The sequence below is a fragment of the Sinocyclocheilus rhinocerous genome, unplaced genomic scaffold (assembly GCF_001515625.1).
Source record: "Sinocyclocheilus rhinocerous isolate Xijiao unplaced genomic scaffold, SAMN03320098_v1.1 scaffold963, whole genome shotgun sequence".
Taxonomy (NCBI): domain Eukaryota; kingdom Metazoa; phylum Chordata; class Actinopteri; order Cypriniformes; family Cyprinidae; genus Sinocyclocheilus; species Sinocyclocheilus rhinocerous.
In genome coordinates this window covers 695795-697544 of record NW_015638949.1, presented here as the reverse complement: position 1 = coordinate 697544, position 1750 = coordinate 695795, and the positions used below count along the sequence as shown (strand labels likewise).

The following is a 1750-nucleotide window of genomic DNA, read 5'->3' as shown; positions in this document are numbered from 1 at the left end:
AAGCCACTTTTGTGTTCTTCTGTGCCACCTCTGTAGTACAAATACATTTTTTATTTATACTAATTTCATATGATTGGTCATTTATTTGTCTTATTCTACTTATTATATTGTTTTAAATAGAAATTTTAAAAAGCTTATAAACATACATTTTTGAATTTGACATAGATGAAAATGATGCCATTATAAAGGTAAAAAGGAAATTTCCCCCTGCAAGTCACTTTAAGGAGCCAAATGTCACCTCATATTAGGAAGGATAATTTTTTATCAGAATTTTTGATTATTGATCAGAAGGTGCTCCTAAATTTTTTAAATTAGGAGGACAAGAGCTCCTAAAAAGAAAAGTAAGCATAGAGCCATGTGTAACAGTATTAGATCCGTGCATGAGGTCTTAAAGAGACAGCAGCCTACATAAACCTCCTGCTGCCTTTCATTATACAGTGAAGACAAAATTAGAAAAATGCCATTACAAAGGTAAAAATAAAATGCCCCTGTAAATCACTTTGAGTCAAATGTCACCTCATATTACACATCAAGTTGTTGATGTTTGTGTATAAAGCTCTGCATGATCAGGCTCCTGAGTACATAAGGGATATGTTGGTCCCTTACCAATCGCATAGACTATTGCGCTCCTCTCAGAGCTTGCTTTTGACTGTCCCACGGTCTCGTCTGAGGCGGAGTGGAGATCATGCTTTTTCTGTTGCGGCTCCAGCACTTTGGAATGCTCTGCCATTATCTGTAAAATCCTCATCAAGCATGGTCATTTTTAAAAAGGACTTAAAGACTTACTTGTTTTATCAGGCTTTCGGCCTTTTATTGGTCAGGACAATTGTGAATGACTTGTCTTTTATTTCATGTTTTGTTCCTATGTTTTAATGTTTTTTTTTTATCTTTATTATATACTGCTTGTGTACAGCACTTTGGTCCATTTTTATGGTTTTGAAAGTGCTTTATAAATAAAGGCTGAGGTGAGTTGAGGCTAATATTTTATCAGAATTTTTTATTATTGATCAGAAGGTGCTCCTACATTTTTTAAATTAGGAGGACAAGCGCTCCTAATTACAAGAAAAAACTGCTCTTAAACTGGGTGTGTGACAGGTATGGCTGTGGAATGGGGTTTGGCTGAGGAAAATTTTTCAGTCAAAAGATTTTTTTTTGCTTTAACCCCTGGAAACAGTACTTAGTGAAGTGTATCAATAAAACAGCTTGTGAACAATGCCATGTAACGTTATATTTATCTCATGACATTCTGACCATAAACTTAATAGATAGCTAGACAAATAACCCTAGAGAGCAGCATTTTGCCAAATATATGTACTATTTTACATATACATTTTTACTGTACCTATTCATTATTTAATGTTAATAAGTTTGATTTATTAATTGATTAATAAATAAAATGTATTTTTGGATTTGGATTCAGCTTTCGGCCAAGTGCATCCTGAATTTTTGGCCCAGAATCATTTCATTTCAGTGCATCACTAATTTAAACATTTTAATCTTGGTAAAATCATGTTAACTTACTAAATGTTTGCATTAAAATGTTGCCTCATAAAAATATATCCTTCATGTTCAGAATTCCACAGTGAAAGACCTGATTGGCTTTGGGCTTCAAGTTGCCAAAGGAATGGAGTATCTCGCAAATAGAAAATTTGTGCACAGAGACCTTGCTGCACGTAACTGCATGTAAGTAAGAGGCAACCTTAATTTTCTTATTTTATCTGGTAATGTATGTATACACCAAAATGAAACA

The 1750-nt window shown here is 33.6% G+C and overlaps 1 protein-coding gene across 4 annotated transcripts in view; it reads left to right on the top strand.

Moving 5' to 3' along the window:
- Nucleotides 1-1750, top strand: part of LOC107750246 (macrophage-stimulating protein receptor-like) — a 20587-nt gene that overhangs the window by 15000 nt on the left and 3837 nt on the right. For all 4 annotated transcript variants that reach the window (XM_016565556.1, XM_016565553.1, XM_016565555.1 and 1 more), the window contains exon 18: nt 1574-1683. In XM_016565556.1, coding sequence (XP_016421042.1) covers nt 1574-1683 — 110 coding nt within the window. The remainder of the gene's footprint in view (nt 1-1573; nt 1684-1750) is intronic.